Source organism: Littorina saxatilis, linkage group LG13, assembly GCF_037325665.1.
Source record: "Littorina saxatilis isolate snail1 linkage group LG13, US_GU_Lsax_2.0, whole genome shotgun sequence".
In the NCBI taxonomy this organism is placed as follows: Eukaryota; Metazoa; Mollusca; class Gastropoda; order Littorinimorpha; family Littorinidae; genus Littorina; species Littorina saxatilis.
The window spans coordinates 35,885,014-35,911,279 of record NC_090257.1 but is presented as its reverse complement, the minus strand read 5'-3'; the positions used below and the strand labels follow the sequence as shown (position 1 = coordinate 35,911,279).

At 41.2% G+C, this 26,266-nt stretch overlaps 1 protein-coding gene and 1 long non-coding RNA gene across 6 annotated transcripts in view; both read left to right on the top strand.

Annotated features, from left to right (window-relative positions):
- Positions 1-480: 480 nt before the first annotated feature.
- LOC138945610 (mediator of RNA polymerase II transcription subunit 12-like protein) overlaps positions 481-26,266 on the top strand; it is a 63,814-nt gene continuing 38,028 nt past the window's right edge. For 3 of the 5 annotated variants that reach the window (XM_070317066.1, XM_070317064.1, XM_070317063.1), the window contains exons 1-15: positions 481-581; positions 988-1,050; positions 2,732-2,884; positions 4,812-4,892; positions 5,771-5,930; positions 6,666-6,850; positions 7,754-7,864; positions 9,160-9,302; positions 10,191-10,561; positions 12,197-12,333; positions 12,724-12,855; positions 13,563-13,689; positions 15,048-15,259; positions 21,647-21,758; positions 23,617-23,646. In XM_070317066.1, coding sequence (XP_070173167.1) covers positions 486-581; positions 988-1,050; positions 2,732-2,884; positions 4,812-4,892; positions 5,771-5,930; positions 6,666-6,850; positions 7,754-7,864; positions 9,160-9,302; positions 10,191-10,561; positions 12,197-12,333; positions 12,724-12,855; positions 13,563-13,689; positions 15,048-15,259; positions 21,647-21,758; positions 23,617-23,646 — 2,113 coding nt within the window. In that variant the 5' untranslated portion in view covers positions 481-485. The remainder of the gene's footprint in view (positions 582-987; positions 1,051-2,731; positions 2,885-4,811; positions 4,893-5,770; positions 5,931-6,665; positions 6,851-7,753; positions 7,865-9,159; positions 9,303-10,190; positions 10,562-12,196; positions 12,334-12,723; positions 12,856-13,562; positions 13,690-15,047; positions 15,260-21,646; positions 21,759-23,616; positions 23,647-26,266) is intronic. The other 2 variants (XM_070317067.1, XM_070317065.1) reach the window with 1 other exon arrangement.
- Positions 17,165-21,304, top strand: LOC138945611 (uncharacterized). Its single transcript, XR_011449050.1, has 2 exons — positions 17,165-18,636; positions 19,465-21,304. It is a non-coding gene; the product is annotated as an uncharacterized lncRNA (long non-coding RNA).

The window sequence follows — 26,266 nt, the reverse complement described above, 5'->3', positions numbered from 1 at the left end:
ACCAGCTCAAAATAAATGGTTGCCGTTACTGAAGAACTGTCCATCACAACTCCCTTATTTTTCATTTCCGAGTATGGCTTAAAGCATGATACAACGTGAGAAAATACTATGAAGATACTAGTACAATGAAAATATTACATGTAAATGCTTTAGTTTGATGTAGCGCGTGGTCGCGCAAGGTCGCGCAGTATTTAGTCAGAGACCCCTTCCTACTTGTTGCATAATTATAGCCTCTTCTCGGTAGACAGATTACCTCCCTTTGGCTTAGCTTTTAAAATGTTCCCGAATAAATATTTGTTTACAAATCACAACATTCCCTGGTTTTATGTCTTTTGTAAATAAGATTTTCTCGTGACTTTGACGATATAATTATGTCTAAAGCCAGCACTGCCGTGCAGAGTTCTTTGCATTAGAATATTGTACCGATTGGGTACAATTCCGACGGTATAGCATCAACATCCGGTTTTCCTCAGACAGAAACAAAGATGGCTGCCCCTTTCCCGTCTCAGGAGCACAGGCCGCTGAAAAAGCCGCGGCTTGGTCCTCCTGATGTCTACCCTCAAGATGCAAAGCAGAAAGAGGTGAGAAAGAACATTAGCAGCTATGTCAGAGCGGCGTATCTCAGATGTTAACGAATCATAGAGGCACACATCGTTCTTCTTCAGCTTCAGTACACAGTAGAAAATCAAATCCATCCCCGGCCAATTGAATTGTAATTTGTAAATACTATTTAGTTTATTCTTACATCAACTCAGATTTCATATTCATTCTGTTTATTAGTGTTGCCCTCACAACTTGTTAAACCGTCTTAATTCGCAGTGTTGCGAGTTCAAAACTTGCATCACATTCACAACGTCTCGAGAGTAAGACCGGGTTTTCAACAACAATATCTGCATGATTTCTTTCATTCTATAGTTTCATAGTAGGCTTCTGGAAATCGTCTGTTGATATGATGTGTGTTAAAGTCTGACTTTTTATCTTGCACAGGATGAGCTGAACCAGACAAGTGTGAAACATGGCTTCAGCAACACCCCCTCGTTTCCTGATGAGGTAAGAATGATAGGTACTTGAATGTGGTGATTCTGTGAAGGGTTGTACTTCCGGGTACCGTATTTGACGGACTACAAGCCGCGACTTTTTTTCAAAAAAAAATCGCATTGCGGCTTATGAAAAGATGCGGCTAAAACGTTACCTAAACTTGAATAGCATTCAGTGATTCACCTAATGGAAGTCACCGCGGATTTTCATTTCGCTCGATTACCGATTACCGGTACTTTAATAGCTCTCTACTCAAGACTCAGCGCTTTTCTCTTTCTTTCGCGAATCTTCGTTTGTCAACAAGTCGTCGTGACAAGATAGCGTACAGAGAAACACCGGATGTATCAGGATCTCGCGCGCGCGAGATTTCGGCTTTTTGTGTCTCGCAATAGTTGGAGGAGCGAGAGCCGCCATGTTGTGTTTTCGTCTGCTCGAAATGTGCGCAAAAGTCGTAAATCATCCCAAAAAAGCTTATTCCGGGCGGGACTACAATCATGTGTGTGTTGGTTACAAATTGTGTGTGTGATAATTATTTTTCTTCAAACTTTTTCACGTTTCTTCTTTGTTTCACTTGTTTATTCTCGGAGCCGATTTCGCCAGATACGGTACTTTCGTTTGCCTGGTTGTTTTGATTGATTGACACGATCTGATTATATATTTTTCGACGGCGGCTAATATAGTGACGCGGCCTATATGTGGCTCGTCCCAATTTTTTTGTTAAAAGTCGGGGGTGCGGATTATAAAACGGTGCGTCTTGTAATCCGTCAAATACGGTACTACTTGCATGACTCCGAAAAACACTGAAGACCCCATCTAAAATAACAAAATCTATTTTCAAAGTGAAGTTTTGGACATGTCTGATTCTTGCTACATGCACCCTTATTTTTGTGGTTAGAACTTAGACTAGTAATTTAGAGCCTGATTTTTGACAAAGTCGGTGCATCAATTACAATGCACCTTGCAAGGGAGGTAAATCTTGTTATCATAAAGCACACAAAGTATTGATGACGTCACACACACATGGATACATACACGCTGGCGCACATAAATGGAGAACTTTCATCAGTCTTCTTGTCATTCGCTGGAACTTTCATCAGTGATAAAACAAAAGATTATCTTTTTCTGTCAAAAACCATGTTCAATCTTCAAATCATAAATGAAAACAAGAATTACGCTCACATCGTCTCCAGTGTTTTTGTGCCTTAGAGTTCACTTCCTTCAATTACTTCCACTCCTCACACGAAAACAAAGCCATGAACGGTGAAAGTTACAGATTTTAGTTATGATTTCAATCAAACATGCCAATTAAGTAGGAGTGCACTGCCACGGCACTGCATACCCCCAGCGAAGGACAATGTCTATCTGTCTCTGTCTCTCTCTCTCTCTCTCTCACACACACACACACACACTAACACACACATCCACACACACACACACATTCACTCACTCATGCAAAAACGTGACACGTACGCACACACTCACTCACATATCATCCTTGCACACTTTCACATGCATATGGTCAGACACCCACACACACATGCGCACACATACGCACACACGCTCTCTCTTATACATACGCACTAACACACACACACACCATTCATGCGTGTGTGTTTTTGTTTTATACATAATACAGTAATAATATTTAATAATTGATGTGCACAAAAGTAAAGGACTGATCTTTGGTTTACAGTATAGCAGCGCTGGAGTGGAGAGAGTTGGTGGTCTGTCGATGGACAAGTTTGGCAGCTACTTTGCATCCATCATCAGCAAAAAGATGGGGCTCAACACACTTCAAGACACCAAGAAGAAACAGCAGATCCCCAGCAAGGATAACTTCTGGCCTGTAAGTTTCTTTAACATCTTAAAAATTGCCTGAATATCATTCTTTCTTCGCTTGCAGAATTTATTACTTGAGATCTGATAAACAAAGGGAGGGAAGCGCTCTGAATGCATAAGACATATGTAATAGAATAAGTTAGAGTTATTCAGAACCTTTTTTTTTATTATTACTTGAAAGTTTGTCAAGAATTGTTTTAATTTTTTATTATTACTTGAAAGTTTATGCTCAGGGATTTGCAGAATGTTACATCACACAATTGCATTTGTTTTGAGTAACCAAAGGGACAGGGGATAATAGTGGTGACTTCTGGGAAGTAAGTTTAATACAGTCTGTATTTAAAGACGTTTCTGCATAGTATGGTTCAGTATTTCTCTAGTGATGAAGATGCATGAAAAAGTAAGTACAGGCAAATCCAGCTAACTCACAAACGGTTTAGTCAAAAATTCGCTTAGCACACAAAGAAATTCTGGTCCGGAATTATCCCTCTTTATCTATGTGTACAAAGTACCCTGAACTCGAAATGGGATTTCTCTTACGTAAGTCGAAAGACGGATAGCACACAACAGAAAGTCAGTCCCAAAGACAAAGTTTACTCTATATTTACTACAGCAACTCGAAACACGAAACTTGGCGTCTCACACAAGCGCATTGTGTAACCTTATTCCCTTCTTCTCTACACGGACGCCACACCGACTGGTCAGTCGGCACGCAATAAAGTATGAACTGAAGTTAGGAGGGGGCGAGGAGTAAGGAGGGGGTGAGGAGTAAGGAGAATTATACAACTCCAAGAAAACATTCTGAAAAAGGTGGGGAAGTGGTGACAAGGCAGTGAACGCACTCACCATGCACTGACATACGAAAGCAGCCACACAAACACAGCACAGAGGCAGAGGCAGGTGTGCAGATGCTTTGTGAGAATAAGCATTGAAAACCAGTTTGAATAAAAAAAAACAGCAGATAGAGCCGCATGTCATAACCATTCTTCTTGTCTGGCTTTATTGACTGCATGCCGATCTTGTGGCAGTGACTTTTCACTCTTCAGTCGGACTGTACACAAACCGCTCTCAGTCTCCCTCACTTCTAGTGAACGACGAAGAAGAAGAAGAAGAAGAAGACTGACTACCCTAAGCCCTGACAACTGATCCTTGGAAATTGTTTGGAAGAGTACACCTCTCTATTTCTCTCCAATGCTCTTCCTGCTGACTTCAGTGACACCGGACACCCCACTGAGTTTAGCCAGCTACCCCCCCCCCCTCTCTCTCTCTCTCTCTCTCTCCCCCCAGCCATGTACTGTTTGGTGCTGTGGCCAGAGAGGTGTCACCAGCAAATTGAGGCCAGCTGCACTGTTCACTCAGAGCAAAACTAGTTGACTGTGTCTAACTTTTGACAAAGCAACACAACTGAAGGGTTCACAGATTAGGTAACCGACTCACTGGTCAAGGCTGCAGGGAAACTAGAGTATCTTGTCAATGAAAGAGGTTACACACAGATACGCGATGCTGAGAACGGTGGCCGATTTTTCACTCTCTTTCTCGGAGAGCCTTCATCATTGCAGGGACTGCTGTAAAGAAATGCTTGCTCAGAAACTAACTCTTTTTGCATTGAAACATGCACCAGAACTGGTGGACACCATCGACAATGTCAAACATGAAATCGAAGCAGTTTGCTTGAGGAAACGGTCGTCAGCAACTCAAACTTCTCTGTTTTCTTTTTTTAAGAAAATCTGAGGTGACTTTCTTTGTGGCCCCGCCCCCTCCCTCTGTAAGGACCCCCCTCCATAAGGACCGATTTTTGTCAACATTTTCAAGGTCGCTAGAGAGGGGTTCCACTGTACTATGACCAAGTCGAAATTTCGGATAGGACACAATAACAATTCGGTCCCTTCAATTTCGTCTTATCCGGATTTGCCTGTAAAGTATTTTTCTTGCAGGCGGCACGGAGTAAGCAGGGAATGGAAGCGTGGTTCAAAGACCTGGCTGGCAGCAAACCACTGGCTCAACTCAGTAGAAAGGTATTGTAGTGGTTTTAGAGAGAGAGAGAGTATGTGTGTGTGCATATCACTATGTGTGACTTTGTCTCTGTGTCTGTCTGACTGCTTTGTATACACAACTGGCTCAGCACAGCAGAAAGGGACTGGTTTAATTCTTCTTCTTCTTCTTCTTCTTCTTCTTCTTCTTCTTCTTCTTCTTCTTCTTCTTCTTCTTCTTTTTCTTCTTCTTCTGCGTTCCCAGGTACTGGTTTCAGATCTTCTGTCTGTATTTCTGACACAAGTGGCTCATCTCAGCAGAAAGCTGTTGGCTTCATATTGTGTGGTTGTATGTGTGATAACAATGTCAGAGTATCCTAGTGTAATTCAGAGGCTCTTTCAGCCTATTCAAAGACAAATGGACTAAGTGTGAATGCAGAGTTGCCTACAGTGGACTCAACTTGATTTCCAGTTGGCATTAGATTTAGACCTAATTTCCCCCGATATGTTTCTGTAGTTCAGATTCACTTTTTTGCCTTCTCGTCCATGGCTAGACTAATTAAAACTGAAAGCCTGGGTTGCGTATCTCTCGGTGTGTTCATGAAAACAACTGGCTTTTAGTTTTCAGGCAATTAACGACATACCTGATGTTCGTCATAATTGTTTGAATTCATTTTAAAGCTATTTTGTGCTGGTTCCTTTTTGAATGCCACTGCCAGAAAGGGATTGTGTGTTGTAGATATATGATAGGATTGAGCCGTGAAAAACTGAGTGTGCAATACTAATAGGCAGCTCCTAATCTGATCTTCCTTTGCAGTCTGGATGGTACTCTGATTCACTGCATTTTAAACAGAATATTCTGCTTAATTTTTTTATTATTCATTTAATGTTCACACTTTCTTGTTCTGTTTCTGCGTGGCCAGGTCCCCACGTTCAACAAGAAAGAGGAGATCTTTTCTACGCTGTGCGAGTATTCTGTGCCGCTGGTGCGAGCTGCGTGGTTTATCAAGATGACGGCTGCACACAACATGGCCACCCAAGACTCCAGAATCCGACGTCGACAGGCTGCTGATCAGTCTATAGGTAGACAATTGTTTTAAATCCTAAAACAGATAGACTGCTAACCTTCTAACATTTAGCAGACCTGGGAACCCATACGATTTCGCCGTATTGTGTACGCATGATTGTCGAGAATACGATCAGTACGGTCAGTGGAAAAAAAATACGACCAGAAACATTCCTTGACTACTTTTCTTCACAAGCCCATCTCGAAGCCGATCCAGTATTTTGACACATGATTACAGTTTTTGTCAGTAAACATTGAAAAAAAGCATTTGTTTTAAATGTATAGGTAAACTTAATTAATGGTGTGACGGACGCGTGTGAAGCATGCTTTAATCATGGATGTTCATATGCTGTGTGGAGTACGCTCATTTTTCTGAAAATACACCAAGTTTGTTTGAGAATACTCTAAGTGCAAAACAGGGGTTCCCAGGTCTGATTTAGAATCAAAACCCAAGAATGATAGGTTATGGGAACATTGAAGTATTGACAAAACAAACCGTTACATTTACAGTACGTCGACCCGATAGTTTTTTTTAAGTCGACAAACACTTAAAATACAAACAATGAACTTATCTCAAAATCCATTATAAGTGTGCCTGGTGAGTTTACTTATCCATGTTGGGATGTTTAGGCAAAGGGAAACAAAAGGGGAAAAAAAGGGAAAAAAATTACATTTCTGCAAAGTGGTATGGGTGTTGAAAAACATTACATAACTTTGTAAATTATGTTTTTACAAACATTTCACTTTTTCAGACTGGACTCAGTCACTGACCAAGTATCTGCGAGAACAGTTGCAGAAGATCCAGGAGCACTACCACAGTGGTGCCAACGGTCCACAGACCGCCTTTCTCCTTGCCAACCACAACTCTCAGGCCGACATGGAGAGCGCCCTCAAGCAGTGGAACTACTGCACTCGCTTGGCAAAGCACATGTACAATGTAAGTACAATGGAACCCCCCTTTTAAGACCTCCAAACATCTGAGAAAAGCCGGTCTTAAAAAGGAGGGAGTCTTAAAATGGAGGTCATTTACACAGGTTATGAACAGAAAGTCTGAAAAAGCAAAGTCACCAATCAATCAATCAATATGAGGCTTATATCGCGCGTATTCCGTGGGTACAGTTCTAAGCGCAGGGATTTATTTTTTTTATTTTTATGTCGCGCACATATTCAAGGCGCATGGATTTATTTATGCCGTGTGAGATGGAATTTTTTTTACACAATACGTCACGCATTCACAACGGCCAGCAGATCGCAGCCATTTCGGCGCATATCCTACCTTTCACGGCCTATTATTCCAAGTCACACGGGTATTTTGGTGGACATTTTTATCTATGCCTATACAATTTTGCCAGGAAAGACCCTTTTGTCAATCGTGGGATCTTTAACGTGCACCCCCCAATGTAGTGTACACCAAAGGGTAGAGGTCTTAAATTGCGGGGGGGTGTCTTAAAAGGGGGGTTCCACTATACGCATGTAGGTGCTGAGTGCAGATGCTGTGGCTAAGTCAGGATTTACCCTTTTAGTTCCAACATGGCAGTTAACCAACAGCATATCTCAGCCTACATGCTTTACCGCCCTGATATGGCCCTTCGTGGTCGGCTGGGCGTTAAGCAAACAAAGCCTACATGCTTTACTTCTCAAATGAAAGAATGTCGTTTTAGAGTTGACCTTGAGAAAAGCAAGTTTGTGGTCGGTCAAGACCTATTCTTAATTTTCCGTTTTTTGCTTGTTTGCTGTTGCTTGTATAACTGCAATTTTTCCCTTGCGGGCAAAATTTGTGATCGGTTTATTTGAAAATAAAAGTCCTGTTGAGTGCCTAATCGGAAACTTTTCATTGCAGGAGGGTTTGTTTGATCGGAATGAAACTATGATGTGGCTTGTGGAACTCCTTGAGAAGATGAGAAATGCTGATGACACAGTGCTCAAGTTGTTGCTCTACCAGATTGACAGTGTAAGTGTCTTATCATTTTCTTTTTCATTTCATTTCATACTTTAGCATCACATTGCTGGGATATTCGAGTTAACTCCTCTCAGTGAAAAGCTAGCAGCAACAAGAATAGTTTGTGCATGTTTGGATGTAATCATCCACCTGCACTTCTGGCAGATCTTTTATGATAATAATAATAATGAGATCTTATATAGTGCGAACAACAAGGAATAGTGCTCTCTGCGCTTTTGCAAATTAACTTTGAATAAAACACGCTAGTTTTAAATTGAATGCATATAAACAATAACATACATGTATCAACCTATAGAACACAAAAACTTATGACAACACAATGTGAACTTTTTATGTGGTATGGCATGGGACGAAGATACTTTCTCTGAATCATCTCATGAAGTTGACCGGTGTCCATCCAGATCTATATTCAAACCTTTACCTCAAGGATCAGAAATCCAGTGCTCTACTTATTGAGAAACTAGACCCCCTGAGCCACCAGTTGACTGTTTCATCTTTTGTAAGAGTGCACTGGGAGTGATCACACCAGGTGTTTTGCGAAATGGTAAAGTTGGTCCTCAACTGGGCCTGAAGTCGACTTCGCCCAGGTAAGGACAGGCTTAATGCCTAAAAATCAAGAAGAATACATTCCAAAAATACGGGCAACCAGTAAAAATGAGGTGTAATAACATAGCAAAGGTTCCACAGTCAAGCCTGTCTGAAAAGACCACCCGAGGGATTGACTAAAAGCGGTTGTTATAGACAGGTGCTCACTTATGCCTGGTGGTCGCTCTGGAAAGGTGAATTATATAGAAAAACATCTTGTCTGGAATCTTGTGAAGTGGTCATTGTGGGCATGTGGTAGCTTTTAATGAGGTGGTGGCAAGGGCAGATTTGGCTGTATTTTGAAAGGAAAAACTGTCAAATGCAATCAGTACTGGCAGGACTAACAATTTGCTAAGGCCAAAAAAAATAGGTCTGTTTACGGTAACATAGGCCAAAAAAATAGGGTCGGTAGGTCGGGATTTTTGTTTTCTTTTTTTTTCTCCCCAAAAACCATATTTTTACGTTATTTTGCAAAAAAACCAAGATTTTTTTTATTTTTTTTATTTTTTATTTTTTCCAAATGCCAAGAAAAAGTCTAGGGTCGCGCGAAAAAAATAGGGTCGGTCGGGTTACCGTAAACAGACTATTTTTTTTTTTTTGCCTAAGAAGGCCAATTGCTCAATCAGCCATTTTTACACCCTCATAAAACACAAAAAAGATTTATTTGCAGTTTCTTTTTATGCGTTTTGTTTTGATTTCAGTACATTGATGAGATCACTCTGTCAGCCTTGTTGTCACGACGACTGGCCTACTTTTGCTGCAAGTACCTTCAGCAGATGTGTGCTGATGCCGGAAGCATGTCACCACGCACACAGTCACCCATGGTTACGGCTAACGCTAGCGGGTGAGTTCTGTTCGTGTGTATACAGGTGCACAGACACAGTGTCATGCCTAAAGGCGGTCCTTGATTGAGCCTGAAATCGACTTCGCAAAGACTACGCAAATTTTTTTTACCAAAAAGTCAGTGCTAAAGCTCTGTGCAGCGAGCTACGCGAAGTATACGCGTAGTTGACTTTGCCCAGTTAATTTGAGGCTTGCTGCATACACATAGACACACACAGGCACAGACTTTAAAGATATATACTTTCAGTTGTTTTTTAAGCTTACAATTACCATTTTAATTAATGATAATAGAAAAAGTGGTGTATTTGAAGTTTTGCAATGAGTTTCATGAATAGAAGAAATAAGTGCCCAAAAACGTTGACTGGGTCAATTGCTCTCTATTGAAGTAGGCCAGTCTAACAACTGAGAACTGAAAGCGTGGTCACTGCCATGAGCTTAGAGTTTATTGCTGTTTCTTGCCTTCTGTTACTGTATTGTATCGCAATGATGATATATGTAAAGCAACTGAATGTTTTGCACTGCAGTGCTTCATCGTTATCATTGGACATCTTGGGCAAGGCTGTACTTGTGGTTTAGCAAAGAGAGACAGGAGATACATGCAGTACAGGGGAACTCCCTTTTAGGACCTCAAAAAAATCTTAGAAAATCAGGTCTTTAAAAGGAGGGGTTCTTAAAATGGGGGTTAATCTACAGACGTTCCGAACAGACAGTCTGAGAAAACACGGTCTTGAAAGGGAGGGAGTCTTAAATTGGGGGGTCTTATAAAGGGGGTTTCACTTTAGCACTTTGTTAAAGGAAATTAGTGGTTAAAAAGGGCTAAATTATTACTGCAAGTACGCCACAACTTCTCTATCATTAGCATCAAATTCAGTGTACGTTCATTTTTCAGAGCCATGACCACCACGAGCAACAACCAGTACCACCCGACCCACCCCTTCGCGGCCGTGTTCGTGGAGTACCGCAGCTGCCCTCAACATCGCTCCATCATCATGAAGCTGTGCGGCATCATCCAGACCATCACCCTGCGTTGTCCCACCGCCCTGGTCTGGAACTGGCTGGGCGACGGCAAGACCTCGCTCTTCATCTGCGGCTCTCCCCTCGACATCCTGCCCTGTGGCCCCTCCAGCCTTCCCATGCTCCCCAGCGACCAGAACGCGCAGGTACGCGCTCAGATCCGCGTGTCGGAGAATCTGATTCGCCAGCGAGGCCGAGCGGCGGAGGTCAACTGGTCGTCGGACAAATGCCAGCAGTCACAGACAGGTGAGGTTTTGTGTGTGTGTGTTGGTGGGTGAGTGTGTGTATGTGTTTGTGTATGTATGTGTTTGTGTGTGTATGTGTTTGTGTGAGTACAGGGATCGCGCTAGGATTTTTTAAATTGCGTACGGCTTACGCAATGTCGGCCAAAAAACGCGTAAAGCAGAACCGATTTTGCGTCACGCTATAACACAGTTAAATCATGTCAGGCTTGAACTGAAAGCGTCTCTCGGCCTAGATTTGGCGCCACACGCCCAGTGCATTTTAGGTGTATGTTCTGTTTCAGAAAACCGACCGGCGTTGCTTTGCGTCGCTTGCGACACTCTTATGCCGAGAGCACGTCACCTCATTTTGTTTTATCCAAAACAGACTTTAGATTTGAACTCGCGCGCTTGTGCTATGTTTGATCCAGAACAGACTAGAGATTTTAAACTCGCGCGCGTGTGCTATAGTCTGATTCAGTATTGGGATGTGCTGCTGAGCATGCCGTTTTGAATAGAAGTTGTTTTGCGTACGCATAAGCGCCGGGAAAATGCGTGGGCGGATTTTAAAACGCGTCAAATACGCAAAAAACATGCATTAACGCGTTCCCTGCAGTATGTGTGTGCGGGTGGGGATGTCGATGTGGCTGTATGAGTACTTGTGTGTTTCAAATAAGTTCTCATAATTATTTGTATGTCTGTCCATTAGGTTGACATACTTGTGAATGTTTTGTTTTGTCTAAAAATAGCGTTCCATAAAGTAACCTTGCTTGTTGTTGGATTCTGTTGCTTTTTGAGTCACTTGAGAAAAAGTGACTCTATGTAATCGGTCAGTGTTAGTCTGTCCGGCCGGCCGGCCGTCCGTAGACACCACCTTAACGTTGGACTTTTCTCGGAAACTATCAAAGCGATCGGGCTCATATTTTGTTTAGTCGTGACCTCCAATGACCTCTACACTTTAACGATGGTTTCGTTGACCTTTGACCTTTTTCAAGGTCACAGGTCAGCGTCAGAGGAAAAATTAGACATTTTATATCTTTTCTCGGAAACTATCAAAGCGATCGGGCTCATATTTTGTTTAGTCGTGACCTCCAATGACCTCTACACTTTAACGATGGTTTCGTTGACCTTTCACCTTTTTCAAGGTCACAGGTCAGCGTCAAAGGAAAAATTAGACATTTTATATCTTTGACAAAGTTCATCGGATGTGATTGAAACTTTGTAGGATTATTCTTAACATCAAAGTATTTACATCTGTAGCCTTTTACGAACGTTATCAGAAAAACAAGGGAGATAACTAGCCTTTTCTGTTCGGCAACACACAACTTAACGTTGGGCTTTTCTCGGAAACTATAAAAGTGACCGGGCTCAAATTTTATGTGAACGTGACTCATTGTGTTGTGAATAGCAATTTCTTCCTGTCCATCTGATGCCTCATATAATATTCAGAACTGCGAAAGTGACTCGATCGAGCGTTTGCTCTTCTTGTTGTTTTAGGTTTTGTGTGTTTTGTTGTTGTTGTCATGAACGAACAAGACGGACAACAGACAAAATAATAATGAAAGGGTGAGCGCTTAGCTTGGGATGTAAGGGGTGCTCCTTTAAGAATGGCAGGAATCAAAATGAATAATTAGTACTAATGGCAGATTTATCGTTTCAGGTTTTATCACTAGCAAGGTGCTGACTGTTCTGGACATTCTGGATCGTCACTGCTTTGACAAAGTGGACAGCACCAATTCTCTGGACGTCCTCTACACAAACATCTTCACTGTGGTCAACAACAAGGAGGGCAACGAGGTCAGAAAAGACTATGTGTTCTTTTCTCTCTTTCTCTCTCTCTCTCTCTTTCTCTCTCTCTTTCTCTCTTTCTCTCTCTCTTTCTCTCTCTCACTCTCTTTCTCTCTCTCTCTCTCTCTCTCTCTCTCTCTCTCACTCACTCTCACTCTCTCTCCCACTAAAACACAAATACACCAACTCTCGCATATAATACACTTGTGTGTTTATTCATGCACGAGCGTTCAGACACACAAACTGTCTCAACTCAGACATTACCTCACCTGCTAATTTTCACCATTTTGTCAATAATTGAATGCAGTCATGTCAAGCTCACTTTTCATCCTTAAGTTGAACACAAATTGTTGAATACGAAAAGGAAACCACTGCAATGAATCGTATTTGAACTTTCAGGCCCCTTTGAGCGATGAGCCGGTGATCCGACTTCTGATTGACTGGGCGGTGAGCACTCAACGATCCGGTGAACATCGAGCCATCGTCACCTCCAAGATCCTGGAACGTCGCCAAAATGAGATGAGGCCCGAGGTAAGCAGAAACAGCGGTGTGAATCAGAAATTAAAAACAACATAATCCCCCGAAAGCGGCGTATGGCTGCCTGAATGGCAGGGTAAAACGGTCATTCAAGTAAAAAACCACTCGTGCAAAAACATGAATGAACGTGGTAGTTTCAGCCCATGAACGAAGAAGATGAAGAAGAAAACGACATAAAAGTATCCCTGTCAACTGCAATTTGTATTCAAATATGAGCTTCACTCATTGGATATAAAGGCTACATCTTTGCAGGCGGTTCATATGGCATTAAATCGTCGTCTCAACTGTACGTTAAAAGATGAATTAATTCATTAGTCAAAGTCTCGAGTGACAACTTTCGTATTCCTGCATACAGGTTTGACAAGGAAAGAAGGCATTTGTCAGCGGGTATGTGACCTGTACCAGTAATCGCGCTGGCTGTTCTGTAAACTAGTATTAACCTCAAGGAAAGGGGAACACTTTGAATAAAAGCCGAACATTATGCTGTGGCAACAGGTCAAACTAAGGAGTAATGGCAAAGACGTAGCTTTAGTTCGATACGAAAACCTGTCAGATGTAATCAAAATTGGTAGCACGTTCTCATTGTCAATCTCTTCTCCTTTATTTTCAAACCAAAATGGAAACATTTCGTCCATTTCTGGTTAATGCGAACACTGTGAAACCTATCTATACCTATGGTGTGGTGACTTTGCTTGCAACAGAAATACCAGGATGGAGAGATGATGGAGGAGAAGGAGGAGGTGGGGTCAGACGACATGGTGTCCATGGGGGTCCCTCCCTTCCAGTCGCTGCTCATGGACTTCCTCGACCACAGAGCCCCACTGCTAGGTGAGTGAAAGTACAGGCCCCACTAAAGAGTAGACCTAAAACGTTTGGCCAAGTTGCTTAACTCATTATATCCGTACCTACTCATATGGCTCTATCTGACCTGGTACGGATATATCCGTACACACAGTCACTTCAGTCGCTTCCTGTAACGTCGATCTAACGCCTGCATTCCATCGTGTTGATACACAGTTTCTACACAGTTACTACATTTCTGAGTGACCTGCTGCAGCACAGCTGGTCTCGGCAAAAAAAACTTGGTTGATAGATATGTGTTCTGAGAGGCATGACAAGTTGCGGATTTCTTCCAGCTATTTTCTTTTCTGAGCAAATAAAGTACAGTGGGTAGCGCGACTCTGTTGCTGGTAGCTTTTCACTAGGAGGAAGCAACATGAATTTTCCAGCGATGGGACATTAAAGTAAAAGAGAGAGAGAATGTGTCTAGCATTGCTTTTCGTGTGGTGTTATCAGGGTTCGTACAGGTCATGGAAAACCTGGAAAGTCATGGAATTTGATTTTTAATTTTCCAGGCCTGGAAAGTCATGGAATTTCAATTCAAGCCATGGAAAGTCATGGAATTTAACAAAAATAAGAAAGAAAAAAAAATTAACCTTTAGCACGCCAGCGGCGATTTGCCAGCCAGCGGCGATTTGCGTCGCCAGCACAAGGCTTGTTCGTATGACCAACTTCTCGTTCGTATTTGCATACGAGAATAATGGTATTTTTAACGGCACTTGAGCCAAAGCGAGGCTCACTTCCTTCCGTTATCTCGTCGTGTCATCTGCACTGCATTTGAGTCGGTTTCGTCGAAGTTTTCTGCTTTTGTTTTTGCATCGATAAAGTACTTTAGCGCTTCGACAAGCAAGATGGAGGATGATGAGTTTGAAACTTTCTTTCGAGTTGTTTCTTGACAACAAAAAGTATGCATAATTGAAACGAATTACCGAGGAAGATCTTCGCAATGAACTGTGTATCGCGGTGAAAAAAATGACAGTTTGTCAAGTTACAGTGACGGTTACGAAACGGAATTTACGAAAGTGCAGATGGATACAAACAGTGGCTGGTCCAGTCACTGTGGTCCAGTTTAGTGAAATGACAGGACCAGCAAACATTACTGATAATCTGACTGCGTAGCAAATGCTTGACTTGCTTGTCGAAGAGACACTGCGTAGAAACTGACTCAAATTCAGTGCAAAGCAAGCCAGTGTCAAAACTGGCAGTGACAAGACGTAAAAAGTTTGCGTGTTCGGAAATGGCGACCTGTGGATCTAGTCATGGAAAATGTTATTGAGGCTCATGGAAAGTCATGGAAAAGTCATGGAATTTTGTTTCTAAAAACCAGTGGGGACCCTGTGTTACAGAGGAGCACAGCAGTGAGGATCAGAAGCATGCCTTCAGGAATCTCATCCTGCTGTTCCATGAGCTGATCCAGCATGACGTCTTTTCCCACGATGCTTACATGTGTACACTAATCTCCCGCGGCGACCTTCTCTGCTCCCCCTCCCTCATGCAGACTGCAGACTGCGCAGCGCCCTCCAGTGTCAAAAGTCCCAGCGAGATGTTGAAAAATGATGTGAGTATAATGTCTTGTCTTCTTCTTCTGCTTCTTCTTCTTCTTCTTCTTCTTCTTCTTCTTCTTCTTCTTCTTCTTCTTCTTCTTCTTCTTCTTCTTCTTCTTCTTCTTCTTCTTCTTCTTCTTCTTCTTCTTCTTCTGCTTCTTCTTCTTCTTCTTCTTCTCCTTCTCCTTCTTCTTCTCCTTCTTCTTCTTCTTCTTCTGCTTCTTCTGCTTCTTCTGCTTCTTATTCTTCTTCTGCTTCTTCTTCTTCTTCTTCTTCTGCTTCTTCTTCTTCTGCTTCTTCTTCTTCTTCTTCTTCTTCTTCTTCTTCTTCTGCTTCTGCTTCTTCTTCTTCTTCTTCTTCTTCTTCTTCTTCTTCTTCTTCTTCTTCTTCTTCTTCTTCTTCTTCTTCTTCTTCTGCTTCTTCTTCTGCTTCTTCTTCTTGTCGTTTGTCAAATGGATACTCCAGTCTCTGCAATGAAGATACAGAGGAACCCCCTTTTATGACCTCCAAAAATCTGAGAAAAACAGGTCTCAACAAGTCGCGTAAGGCGAAATTACTACATTTAGTCAAGCTGTTGGAACTCACAGAATGAAACTGAACGTAGTCCGCCGCTAGTGCAAAAGGCAGTGAAAGTGACGAGCCTGTTTGGCGCGGCAGCGGTTGCGCTGTGCTTCATAGCACGCTTTACTGTACCTCTCTTCGTTTTAACTTTCTGAGCGTGTTTTTAATCGAAACATATCATATCTATATGTTTTTGGAATCAGGAACCGACAAGGAATAAGATGAAATAGTTTTTGAAACGATTTCGGAAATTTAATTTTGATCATAATTTTTATATTTTTAATTTTCAGAGCTTGTTTTTAATTCAAATATAACATATTTATATGTTTTCAGAACATGATAAAGAATAAGATGAACGTAAATTTGGATCGTTTTATAAAAAATTTATTTTTTTACAATTTTCAGATTTGTAATGACCAAAGTCATTAATTAATTTTAAGCCACCAAACTGAAATGCAATACCGAAGTCCGGCCTTCGTCGAAGATTGCTTGGCCAAAATTTCAATCAATTTGATTGAAAAATGAGGGTGTGACAGTGCTGCCTCAACTTTTACAAAAAGCCGGATATGACGTCATCAAAGACATTTATCGAAAAAACGAAAAAAAAACGTCAGGGGATATCATTCCGTAAAGATCGGTCCAGTAGTTTAGTCTGAAACGCTCTACACACACACACACACACACACACACACATACACCACACCCTCGTCTCGATCCCCCCCCCCACCCCCCCCCTACGTTAAAACGGAGGGAGTCTTAAATTGGGGGGTCTTAAAAGGGGGGTTCCACTGTAGCAGTGCACTGCAGGTCCTCCAAACTGCTGTAGAGATTTCAGGCTACTTGGGTGGGGTATGATTCTTGAGCCATATGCATGAGCAACTAAAACCAAGTCTGTTGCTTTTAGTTTCTTCCAGCAGAAGGCATTTTTGTACATTCTCTGCGCCTGTTCAGTTAAGGGTGCGTTTTTTTAATGATTTTTATTGGGTCGGGTGGGTGTTGTGTTCACGAATCTTGAGCCATTTGCATGAGCAACTAAAATCAAACCTGTAGCTTTTAGTTTTGTCCAGCAGAAGAAATGTTTCTAAACTCTCTGCGCGTGTTGGGTTATGGGTGCTGGTTTTTCCCATCTTGCAGGTCAGATTTTGTGCAGACATGCCAGTACATTATCCCCCTCTGAGTGTGTGCATGCACAAGTACAAAACAGAATATGCAGGGTAAAATGTTTGTAATCCATGTGAGAATTGGGTGGGTAACAGCAACACTAACATACCCAGCGTTCATCCCCCTGAAAACAGAGCCTGACTGCTTGAAATGGCAGAGGGAAAAACAGCCATATGCATAAAACCCTTAAGGGGATGTGCGGGGGTGATTTTTGAGCTTTTGGGCAGATTTGGGCATTTAGACATTTTGACTGTTTGGAAAACTGTGGTCATTTTTCTTTCAATTTCTGCCGTTGATGTTGCATATACATGTTTTTTTTGTGCAATAAAAATAAATTCAATACACCAACCCTCGCCTGATTGCGTTCATTTGTCTTGAACTTGCCTTATTATTGCCGATTTTCAACACCTTGATCAGCAAATTTGAGCAGACGACAGGGCGAACACTGCATGACGTTGCTTGCTACATAGCCTCCCCTGTTTGCATGTGACCGTTGTTTCGTTATTTTCCGGACTACTTCGGCTCTAACGGAACATTTTCAATGTAGGTCAATCTACGCCAACTTCCTTATACGGAGAGTATGACGTATGATGTGATCTTGATTCGTTCAACCGGGGTCACGTGGTACAACAATGGCGCTTGTTTACAAGCAGTGAAAGTACACGCTCCTGTGCAAAAATGGTTCGCACCAAGCCATCAACAACCAGAGGAGCCCCAAAATCTACGAAAAAGAGGACAGATCAAGTGAAGAATCAATGGAAGGCGAAGAAATCAGCGCAATCAGCTTCTGTGCTGGCTGACGTGGCAGAATTAGTGCCGGTTTTGGGGTCGTCTGCTAGTGCTACATTTTCTGCGTCAATTCCTTCGACTGAAAACATTCTCGGCACGAAGACAAGAAGTGAGTTCAAAAAAGAATCGTATGAGAGGTTTGTGTCCGGTGGAGTTGACACAAAGTCATCTGCTGCTACTGAAACCCTGGTAAAAACCCAGAGGGGTGTTGTAGACTTTGCCGAAGTAGACAGTATGGTTGCAAGTCTGTGCTGTCCACAGTGTAACAAGTGCTTGTCTCTTTGCACAGACTCCAGACCAACAAGTGGCTTGGCAGTATTTGCCCAGGTGAACTGTTCTTCGTGCGAAGAGCGTGTATGAACAGTATCTTGCGACAAAATTTAAGGCCAAGACAAAAGTGTTCGACATGAACAGACAGGCAGTGTATTCCTCACTTGCTTGTGGACTGGGAGCCACCACATTCAGAAATTTCTGTGAAAACATGGATTTAGCTGGACTTCACCACAAGACCTTTCATAGTCATACTCATGCCAGCCAAGTATTCACACAACTGGAGAAATTCCGGAAGCATGTGTTCAGTGACACTGTTGCATATGTTCGAGAAGTTCATGCAAGATACTGTGGCACTACTCTTGGTGTCGACGACACCCTGAACATTATTGTGAGCTATGATGGCACCTGGCTTACTCGTGGACACTCTTCGCACATTGGAGTTGGGTGTGTTGTGGACTTACTTACTGGACTCTGTGTTGATGCCCATGTCATGTGTACCTACTGCCAGGTGTGGAGTCTACGGGGCAGAAGCTGTTTCAGGAAAAGCCAGAGGAGTATGCGGCCTGGCTCGTGGACCACTTAGACAAGTGTGAGGTGAACTATAAAGGTAAATTATATCTGTTTGCACAGACATATTTGAATAGAGTTTATTTCAAATTTAAGCAACTTACTCAAATAATATATAGCAAATTACAAGTAAATGTAATAGTGATGAGTGGATATTATTTTCCATGCATTCCAGTGAAACTGAAAACCAAAACCAAAGGCATGGATGATGGATTAAAAAAAAAAGCGTCATAAAGACAGATCATCAATTTATGATAATAATAATGAAAGTTGTAACACATGCGTAAAAATTAAATTTGTATCTTGAATAGTTCAGGGCATGGGGGAGTGCATGTGTGTGATGAAAATAATAAGAAAACACACACAGATAGATAGACAGACAGAGAGAGAGAGAGAGAGAGAGAGAGAGAGAGAGAGAGAGGAGAGAGAGAGAGAGAGAGAGAGAGAGAGAGAGAGAGAGAGAGAGAGAGAGAGAGAGAGAGAGAGAGAGCTGTATCTACAGCATCAAGAGAGATTCACAAGTCTTCAGAATCAACGGGCTTCCCAGAACTGAGGTCAGGGGATGGCAAATAGTACATGTATGTGTGGCACAATACAAGTGTATTTAAAAACGTTCAAATGGTATCAATTAATGCATTATGCTTAACGTTTACAATCTAACAATGTTCAGTGCACCTATACCTGCTGCTAGAAATTTAATATTCAGTAATTTGGTAATTCCATGTTTATTTCATTTTTTTCCGCATTAATTATAATTGAAGTATTAGCTGGACAATGACTGTGAATAACACATGCGCGCACACACACACACACACTTAAAAAATACTCTGTTTGCAAATTACATTTCTTATTTTGTTCTTGTTTGCAGGCTCATCAGGATGATGGAGGTGGAAGCAGCCCGTGTCATATGGCGTCGATCGGTGAACACCAACAAGCTTCGCTACACAACACTACTGTCGGACGGTGACTCCAAGACTTTTACATAGCTCAACGACATCAAGCCCTATGGTGAGGATATTCACATTGACAAGGAAGAGTGTGCGAACCATGTGAGTAAACGACTTGGTACAGCTCTTAGAGAGTTCAACTTTGGACCTGCTGCTGCTGCCGACTCTGCCCAGTTCTTCGGATTCTAGACTGGACATCACATGAAGAGGCTTGGAGCAGCCAGGATGCACAAGAGCGTGCGGAACAGTCTGAAGGCTGTGAGAGACAAGCAAAGTAAAAGGAGAGACAAAGTGCGGGCAGCCAAGTCAGAGAGACTGGAAGAACTTGTTCATGCAGCTGGAAGGTGGCCCTGCATATGCTGCAGGCATGTTCTAAGTTTTGACTAAATGTTTTAACTTAGACGGGGAATCGAGATGAGGGTCATGGTGTATGTGTGTGTGTATAAAGTGATTCCGAGGAAACTACTGGACCAATCTTGACAAAACTTAACGAGAGTTCCTGGGTGTGATATCCCCAGATGTTTTTTTCCATTTTTTGGAAAGATGTCTTTGATGACGTCATATCCGGATTTTTTTAGGCAGTTGAGGCAGCGCTGTATCACCCTAATTTTTCAACCAAATTGATTGCAATTTTGGTAAAGCAATCTTCGACGAAGTCCGGACTATAATATTGCATTTCAGCTCAAAATCTTAAAAATAAATTAATGAGTTTGCTTGTTAAAGTTGTCATTAAAATCTAATTTTTAGTAACAAATTAAACCTTGACTGCATTGCATTCCTCATTTTTTCCTGAATTCAAAAATATATAGAAATGTCATGTTCACTCTAACAATGTGCTCATAATTACAGAAAATAGGTTTAGTAAGTACTACATATATGGTCTCATGCTTTGCGGAGACGAGCGTGATCCGTCTCGGTATTGTTAGCCGAGACTATCTAAATGTATCTCGTAGTCTTGGTGATGACTGGTTTGTGGTGTTGATATTTAAGTTTCATACCGATTGACTAAATGTTTTTATATCGCTTTAGGCGACTTGTCATTGTTATTGTGGTTAACATTATTCTCATATATATTGTGGTTATTGTACGCGTGCAATTGATGACTTGGGTACGTTTCGTAATTTGGAGCTAGCTTGTGTGTGTGTGTGTGTGAATGTGAGCGAGTGAGCGAGCTTTTTTTGGTGTGCATGCTGTGATTGGGAGTGTGTGTATGCATTGTTTGTAACTCGGAACAAACAATTTTCCAGGTGTACTGCACATGTTTGAAATAACTTATGTTTTATGTCTTCCCTAACTTTTAAACGGTGTCTCTAAGGTGTGAAAAACATTCCTCAGTGTGGAATTTGGTGATACATGTATGTATTTTGGGTTTAATTACAACTATCAATGGTTTCAAAACAAATTGTGTGCGTTTTTGCCTTTTCCTCAGTTTGCATGTTTTGACATTTGGGAACAACATGATTTCAAATCTACTGGTTAGATTTCTGTGAAATTCTGCATACTTGTACTTTTACATACTATCTACAGAGTTACCATTTGAATAATGAATCGGAAAAGAAATGTTGGCTTTACGATTTTTTTAATATTAAATTTTACGCAAAATTTCAACATTATGATAAAAAAAATTTTTTTTAAATAACTGTAATACTCACAGAAAAAATAAATGGTAAATCTGTAGATATGATCTAAATCTATATTTATGCAAAATATTGGACAGAAATCGAGCATTTGGATATGGAAAAAACGGTTCCTAAAATCCAATATGGCTGCTGTTTACTTTCCTGTTTCTATAGCAACGACATACACAATAAACAAACACATTAACGTTTCTTAATTCAGAGACCATCAGTATTATAACAAAAGCGACACAAACAGTGCTGATCATCATATATGGAAAATAGCGATTTGGCCCTCACATGGCCTTAAGGAGTTCATGTGGGAGTTGCACCCCAGGAACTAAGAAGAAGATGGTAATGGTGGTGATGATGAGGATGAAGATGAAGATGATGGTGATGGTGTTGATGACGATGATGATGATGATGATAAAGACGACGATGATGATGATGGAGATGAAGATGACGATGATGATGATATCTATTGCAGCAGCAGGACGACATCAAAGTGGACATGGGGATTCACATGGGTATGGAGCTGGATCTCAGCAGTCTGTTTGGCTCCGTGAAGGAGGACCCTCGCTCCAGCCCTGAACCTCCTGGTAATTTTGTTTTTCTGTTAATCTCTCGCCTAGATTTCAGTTCAGGCTGTGCAGTGCTGTCGCTGTTTGTGTCCTTGCGTTATTGATAGTCTCTGTAAGAACATGCTACCGTTTGGTTGACTGAGTTATGTCGGTTATCTTGTGTGGTTTCTCATTTAGAGGTTCTCAGCCTTGCAGTGGCATACTTGAGTACTGGGTGCAGTTAGTTCTGGACTTGGAATCTTGCCCATAAATCTTGACAGGCAACACAGAGAAAGTGGTACAGTGGAACCGCCTTTTTAAGACCCCCCTACATAAGACCCCCCTTTTTAAGACCCCCTTTTTAAGAGCCCCCTATTGAAGACCCCCCTATTTAAGACCCCCCTTTTAAGACCCCCTTTTTAAGACCCCCCTATTTAAGACCCCCCTATTTAAGACCCCCTATTTAAGCCCCCCCCCCCCCCCCTTTTAAGACCTTACTTTTCACATTTTCTGTTCATAACTTCTGCAAATTACCCTTTGTTTTGAGACTCCCTCCTTTTAGGGACCTGATTTTCTCCGATTTTGTTAAGGTCTTAAAAAAGGGGTTTCCACTCCAGTTGTTTCAAGCAGACTACATGACTATCTCTGGATAGAACGCCGTAGAGGCGTTGTAACATACTAGAAGAAGGGTTATCATTTTGAGATTCACTTAGTGTGAGGGCTAACTTCACACAGGGCTATGTATATACATATATAAATATAGGGAAATTGCTAACTATGTTTCAGGCCGCGTCATTATCAACCGCATCACAATGCTGATATTTAACAAAGACAATGAATGATAGTTTCTTTATCCTTTGAATTGTTTATTGGGATGTGAAATGAGTAAAATGGCTTTCTAGAGCATATAGACAATGTTTGGAAGTAACTCTGTAAGGAATTTTGAGTGACGGGCGCAGTGGCGTGGTGGTAAGACGTCGGCCTCCTAATCGGGAGGTCGTGAGTTCGAATCCCGGTCGCTGCCGCCTGGTGGGTTAAGAGTGGAGATTTTTCCGATCTCCCAGGTCAACTTATGTGCCGACCTGGTAGTGAATTAACCCCCTTCGTGTGTACACGCAAGCACAAGACCAAGTGCGCACGGAAAAGATCCTGTAACCCATGTCCGAGTTCGGTGGGTTATAGAAACACAAAAATACCCAGCATGCCTCCCCCGAAATCGGCGTATGCTGCCAGAATGGCGGGGTAAAAACGGTCATACACGTAAAAATCCACTCGTGCAAAAAAACCGTGAGTGAACGTGGGAGTCCTAGCCCATGAACGAAGAAGAAGAAGGGATTTTTGAGTGATGTTGACAAGTCGTGTTCCTTGAAGGTGGGACCAGATGTCAGTGAGCCGATCGGATCTGAAAATGTAGCGTCCCCTCGCTTGGTATGATGACATTTTCCTTGAAAACATATACATCTCAGCTCATTGTTTGGTGAGAAGCTATCAGGGTGTGTACATCTTGCCTCACGTTCAAGGAATACAAATTTTCCACAGGGTATAACAACTTTGACCGAGTTATTTTCCAAAATTGTCTGTTCATGTCATTTTTGGGAAGGGAGCTTGTGTTTCATTTGGATGTTGTTGAAAAGTTTATGTGCTGGTACTTTTTGTGTGTGGGTAGTTTATGTGCTGGTACTTTTTGTGTGTGGGTAGTTTATGTGAATGTGGGAATTTTAATTCAAGCTTTTATCTGCAGCATTGTTTGTCTCAGTATTTGTTGCCTGTTTTTTCTGCCTTTTTGCTCTTTGTTTTGTTTGTTTTGTGTGTATGTCTGAGTCTGTGTTTATTTTGTGTTGATTGGATAGCTTGTTGCATAGCCTAGGCACTATTTGGTTGGCTGTGGTTTTTGTAGGCCTAGCCATGTCCATGGGAATCCTAGCAGGTAAGGCAGTGTCCCCTTGAGTTTAGGCATGAGTGTAAAATTCTTCTTTTTTTTGTCTACCTGGTATTCTCTTCAGTCCCCTCGTTAATCCTCGGGTCTTTGGCTGGTTTTTTTTAAGACAGGTTTAGCTGGTTTGATGTGACACTGCATGCTTTCTGTTATTCTAACGGCAGCCTCTTTTCATTTCAGCCACCCCTCTCTCCCCTTCCATCCATCTCCCCCTCCCTCATTCCACCCACTACCCACCCCCGGTTTCCTTTTGTGTTGAGTGGCAGGGTTTTACGTGGCTGTTTGAATGTTGTTTTGGGGGGCAGACTGGTGTTGTAGTTGGTTGGCAGTGTTGGTTGTGTGTTAGCATGGGGTTGAAGTTGTGTATGTGGGTTTTTGGTCATCGTTTTTTTCCTTTTCTGTTTTGTTGCTGTTTTTGTTGTACACAATGCCCACAAACAGACAGGTTGCATGTTCAGCGTTAGCTCTCTTCACAGTATACTTGGGTGCAAGCTCTGTTAAAAAAGGGATGCAGATCACACATAAACACGCATGCATGTATCTGGAGTAGACACAAACAAATACAGACTAGAAATAGAAGCATGTGCACACACACACATGCATGCACGCAGGCATACATATGCATGCACACATGCATACACACACACACAAAACCAAAGTAGTAGTATTTTCAAAAATAGATCCAAAGGTGCCAATATATTTTCATTGTGGAGAAGATATTATTCAAACAGCTGAAGAATATAAGTATTTGGGAGTTGTCCTACATAAAAACAGCACTCTAAATAGAGCACAAGATCATCTGAGCAAACAAGCAAACAAGCAAACAAAGCACTTCATGCTTTACGTCAAACGTTCCGTAAAACTGATATCAATATAAAAGTTATGTTACCATTGTATGATAGTTTGATTTCACCAATATCAACATATGGTGCAGAAATCTGGTTTCCACACCAGATTAATACAAATGAATTATATTTATCAAAATTTTTTAAAGAATGCATGACTTGTAAATATCAACATGAAAAAGTGCATTCAAAATTCTGTAAACAAATTCTTGGGGTACATAAAAAAACCTATGGTAGTACCAGTACTAGGAGAATTAGGAAGATTCCCAGTTAGCATTAACATAATATGTAATATCATTGCGTACTGGTTTCACATATTGGATCTTCCAAAAACATCTCATCTGAGCAAAGTATATAATCTTATGTACACCAAAGGCAGTGAAACATATCCATGGATATCATTTGTAAAACAATTGTTAGAAGTCATTGGATTAGATCATGTGTGGAAAAATCAGTCCACTTTTAATGTCAAAGGGTTCAAATATGTTATATATATGTCAAAAATTGGAACTCCAATATATACAATTCTGGAAAGGTCAAATAAGAAGTTCACCAAAGTTAAATTTGTATCAAAGAATAGTAACAAATTATAAAACGGAACCATATCTGTTATGCATAAAACAAAGAAAATATAAACAATCGTTGTGTAAACTAAGAATAAGTGCCCACGACCTGAAAATTGAAACTGGTAGATACAGCAATACACCTAGGGAAAATAGATTATGTGAAACATGTGGAGTAATAGCAGATGAAATACATTTTCTAGATAACTGCATAGAAAACAACCAATTACGAAAATCTTTCATGAGTGAAATTAATCGACCTATATATTCATATGATGTACCAAGTCAACTTTTGCAAGTAGACAAAGTACAAACTAAATTGGGAGAATTTGTATATAATTGCTTCCAAAAAAAAGAATCAATGTAATCATTTGGTTATTTATCTTCCCGTGTCTTATAAACACTACGTTTCATGACAATAAAGTTTAGTCGTATTCGTATTCACACACACACACACACACAGACACACAGACAGACACACACAGACACACACACAGACACACACACACACACACACACACACACACACACACACACACACACACACACACCCACACACACACACTTGCGTGTTTTTTGTGTGTGAAGTGCATGATGAAAGTTCTGGTGTGTGTCTGTTTTCTTCTTCTTTGTTTTATTTTTATAGAAAAGTTATTGTGAGTTTATACTTGTGTTATGGTTACTGGCAGAGCTGTTCTCAAGGCTATGCTTTTGCAGTTGTAAGGAAGACTTCTAAAGCACAAATACAAGTTTTGTTGGTCACCAAGGATGACTCAATTTTCTCTTAACCTTAATTGAAGGAAAGAAGTGTAGACCATATTCAAGGCAGGAAAAGTAACACAAGAAATACCTTGCTTTTTTAGAATGATCAGCCCTGAAATCAAGTGTGTTGCTGTCTCTGTTTTCAAGTTATGTTTGAAACAATTTACAGTAAGCCTTCATGTACTGCACTCACTTTACACGAAAACGTCCACTTAATGTTCTTTGTAGTGGGCAGACATAAAGAATTATGAGACAAAAAAAGGAAACTTACGTGAGTAGGCATTGAATTCAATCTCTATATCAAGAATGGTTAGAGTCGAAAGAAATCCGTTCAGTGGTTGTTTTTAGTTAACAGTTGATAGAATTGGAATTAGTGTTTTGAGTTATCGTTGATAGAGTTTACCAAAAGCATTGATGAACTGATGTAACCGCAATTTTTCA